This window comes from Ixodes scapularis, unplaced genomic scaffold, assembly GCF_016920785.2.
Source record: "Ixodes scapularis isolate PalLabHiFi unplaced genomic scaffold, ASM1692078v2 PGA_scaffold0__279_contigs__length_252992795, whole genome shotgun sequence".
In the NCBI taxonomy this organism is placed as follows: Eukaryota; Metazoa; Arthropoda; class Arachnida; order Ixodida; family Ixodidae; genus Ixodes; species Ixodes scapularis.
Window position 1 is genome coordinate 36,193,206 of NW_024609835.1, and position 4,279 is coordinate 36,197,484.

At 45.8% G+C, this 4,279-nt stretch overlaps 1 protein-coding gene across 1 annotated transcript in view; it reads left to right on the forward strand.

Annotated features, from left to right (window-relative positions):
- The window catches only part of LOC120837611 (solute carrier family 22 member 13-like), a gene marked incomplete at its 3' end in the record, with an annotated part of 16,996 nt that extends 15,008 nt beyond the window's left edge, over positions 1 to 1,988 (forward strand). Inside the window, exon 9 of the mRNA XM_042294847.1 lies at positions 1,960 to 1,988. Coding sequence (XP_042150781.1) covers positions 1,960 to 1,988 — 29 coding nt within the window. The remainder of the gene's footprint in view (positions 1 to 1,959) is intronic.
- Between the last annotated feature and the right edge of the window lie 2,291 nt (positions 1,989 to 4,279).

The following is a 4,279-nucleotide window of genomic DNA, read 5'->3' on the forward strand; positions in this document are numbered from 1 at the left end:
GTCTGAGAATAAAAATATTAACAAGTATGAAAAACACTCAGATTAACAAGGGAAATCAAAAGCACAAAACAGAGACATCACCAGGTGTGAGAGCAAAAAGCAAATACTACATCAGCGCTTCAACTGATCAGCCCTTTTCCTGCAAGAGGAAGATTTGAACAGCATTTCCGAACTTGCTCCCGCGTGAGTTAAAAATATCAATTATGTCAGAGTAGCGATTATAACACTCCGCCGATCTTTGGATCGGGTTTAGGTTGCTAAAATGTCGAGCTATATAAAAAGATGATTGGAGCCGTGTAGGCACACGTGGAACTCTGAGGCTCACTTCGGACAGAAGGCTGGGAGAGTTAATCGAGCCGTGCAGGGTCTTAAACAAAAACAACAAATCTGCCTTCACCCGACGCTGCTGGAGGCTCAACAAGTTGACAAGTTGCGAGTTACACACACCGTTCAGACAAGGATCACCATTCTCAAGGTAACGATATTTAAAGATAGAAATAAATTTGTTTTGGACTCGCTCGACAGATGAACTGTTAGTTTTGGAAATGCCGTTCCAAACAACCGAGGCGTACTCTAGCTGGGATCTAACTAAGGAACAATACAGTGTAAAAAAAGCGGACGGGCTTTTGAACTCCTTCGTTATGCGAGACACGGCACCTAACGTCCGCAAGGCCGATTGAACCACTTTGATGACGTGAGTGTCAAATCTCAAGGTTGAATCAAAGACAACTCCAAGGTCCCTCAGTTCACTTACACGTGACAGCAGTTCGCCATGATAACTATATGGAAAGAATATATCATGGGTCTTGCGAGAATATGTCATTATTTTTGTTTTAGAATGATTTAAACGGAGGTCATTGTCTAAACACCAACGACCGAAGGAATATGCGTCATTCTGAAGCGCGATGCAATCCTCTAAGGTCGATATTTTTTTGTAAAGTTTTATATCATCAGCGTACTGCAGAAATGAAGAATTTAATATAACTCGAGAGACATCATTTACAAAAATATTAAAAAGGAGGGGGCCCAAGACAGATCCCTGAGGCACTCCAGAGCTTGCCTTGTACAAGGACGAGGTAGTATTGTTGACGCGGACGTAGGCATGCCTATCAGACAAATAGCTTTTTAACAAATTGTATACCGAACCACATACTCCGTACGAAGAAAGCTTGTATAAGAGGATGTTGTGGTTGACTACGTCGAATGCCTTACTCATGTCGAAATAAAAAACGTCAAGCTGACCTCTATTACAAACTACTTCAGAGGCAGCAGACATAAAAGATACGAGATTGGTGGATGTCGATCTGCCGGACATGAAACCATGCTGATTAGGAATGACTATACTACGAAACTTGAAGGAGAGAAATTGATGGATTACCATTTCAAAGAGTTTGGAAAAAGAAGAGAGAAGAGAAATCGGTCTGTAATTAAGAACATCACCACTATTTCCAGATTTCAGTACCGGAACAACCACTGCCAGTTTCCAGTCGTCAGGGAATATCCCTGACGTCAAGGAGTTATTGAAAATTGTGCACAGTATAGGCGTAAGTAATTCATGATAAGCCTTAACAATTGCAGCGGGTATCCCGTTATGACCTGCAGACAATGTGGGTTTCATTTTCTTAATACATAGCCTAACACATTCCTCATCGACAACCACAGAACCTAATGAGTCGCCAAAAACGTTCGAGTGAGGCAAAATAGATGAGGAGCAGTTATTATTATTAATGTAAACTGACGCAAAGTGATCAGCAAACAACTCAGACATGCCCTTCGCACTGTCGCTATGCTGATTCAAGACGATTTCGGACTCAATATTCTTCCCCAAGCGCGATTTAGCGTACCTCCAAAATTTCTTGGGATTTTTAACAAGATCTGATTCCACCGAGTCAGAATGCGCCTGGCGATCACGGTTTAAAATTTTCTTACATCGCTTTCTGCAAATTTTAAATTCAACTTCCCACTTTGGAAGACCACTTTTCCTAAACCTCCTGTGCAAAAAATCTTTTCGTTTTAAAAGCGTTCTGAGTTCACGAGAGAACCATATAGGGAAGCGAGATTTTTTAGACGTTTTAAGAGGGATATACATGTCCATAGCCTCCTGAACAACAGTTGTGAGGAGATATACTTGGCCGTTGATATCAGACGACTCCAGGATAGAAGCCCAGTCAACACCCGAAAGATGGTGATACATTCCAGTGTAGTCCCCCGCTGAATACTTATATGATGTGTGTGGGGAAGGACCATTAGAGGGACTGAGGACCGGAGGATCAAAAATAGAAAGAACTACATCAAGAGCAGGGTGATAGCTATCCTCAGGAACCATAGAAAGTTCACTTCGAGCCACATGTATACCGTCCGTGTTTGAAAAGCATAAATCTAAAGCATTACCTTGGTCGTTTAGAATGTTATTGTGCTGTCTAAGATCTAAAAAGGAAGTAAAGTTGAGGAGATAGTTGCACTTTTGTTTACAATAAAAGTTGCCAGTAAGGACATTGAATTGTGTCCAGTTAATCCCTGGAGCGTTAAAATCCCCCAAGATTAAGATATTGCTCCCCTGTGAATCATTAATAGTATTTTCAATGTCAGCAAGACATCTTTGGAAATCATCTGGTGTCGTCTGAGGAGGAAGGTAAAACAGACCTATTAAAATACGTTCTCTGCTAGAACACTCAATTTCAACCCACAGAGACTCAGGAAATCTCTCCAGATCCTCACGTCTTCGTGAACTATATTGTTTGTTAACCGCGACCAATACACCGCCTCCTACTCGGCCCCGGGAAGAGAAATCACGATCATGACGGTAGACTTCAAAACAAGGCGGAAAGTAGTCGGAGGAACTAACACTAGGACATAACCAAGTTTCCGTTAAGCAAACAATTGAGTAATTAGATAGAGTAATGTTGGCAAAGAAACATTCAGCTTTCGTCCGCAGGCCACGGACATTCTGGTAAAACAAATCGACGTTACTCATCTTTGTATTTAGTGTTGGGCTTGTGGGCTTCTTCAGACGAGTGAAGGAGTTCTTGACGAAGAGCGCCTCTGAAAGGTTTAAAAAGACAATCCTTCGGCCACAAAGCAGGGTCAGAGAGTTTCTCAAAGTCTTCGGCTGCTACAGAGACGTGAAAAGAGGCGTAAGTGTTGTAGCGAGTCTTCAGTCGGTGGCACTTCAAGTTTTCCACATCGAGGGAACACAGATGCCCAACGACGTCAGTAGAGGTGGTGACCGGATCCAGCTTGGTCACAAACAATGCCCTCCGGCGGGAAGATGAGGGGGCAACGCTCAGCTTGCACGCCACGGACGCTCCGGCTTGCGCGGGGATTCGAGACTTCGGGCTGATCGGATTGGGCTTCACAGGAAGTGGATCATCTACCGACGCCTCGCTCACCAGCGCAGAGGCCGGTGCCTGCGGGCTCATCGGGTTCGGCTTACCAGGGAGCGCATCGTCTTTCGTCGTCCCGTCTGCTGGTGCACCTGCAGGCTTTGCAGAGAGAGCCGAGGCAGGAGGGAAGCGCAGGGCTGCAGCAAATGTTTTTCCTCCACAGGGCCCTGCCTGAACTTCAACATCAGTTCTTGCACGCTTACCAAGCACATCGCGTAAGCTGCGAACTTCCGCCCGGAGACAGGCGATGGAGCCTGCCTGGAGCTCCGCCTGCTGTCTCTGCTCACGACGGAGACGCGCGTTGTCTTCACTGAGGGAAGCAACCTCCTCGGCGAGGAAAGAAATTCCTTCCAGCGCGTCGAGGAGAAGGGACCGAAGGGACTGAAGGCTGGCGTCCCCACGTGCGTCGAGGCCATCGGGAGAGGAGGCAGGCAGCGTCGCCGGACGTGTAGGGGAGGCCGATGGCGGAGGAGGAGAGCGGGCGAACTGGTCGTCGGGGTCACCGGAGACCGCGCCGCTGACGTTAGGCCTAGCTCCACCGTTGATCTTGGCACAGCTTTGGCGGACAAATGAGCTCACCTCACGCTGAAGAAATGTGCGTTCGTCTCCGGAAAGCATACGCACTTCGTATGCGCGCGAAGTTGGCACTCAGTGCAGCGAAGAAATCTTTGTCGTCCGTAAAAGCAGCCAGAGCAAATCAGACATGCATCCTTGCTGGGCGGCATCTCCGCAGCGAAATAATAATAATAATAATAATAATAATAATAATAATAATAATATTTATTCACGAGAGAAGAATTACCAAGTTCAGCTTCGGACCTGGTCAAGGCCGGCAAGGGCTTGTGGGACCAGATCCAGCAAGAGAAAAATAATAATAATAATAATAATCAATCAAT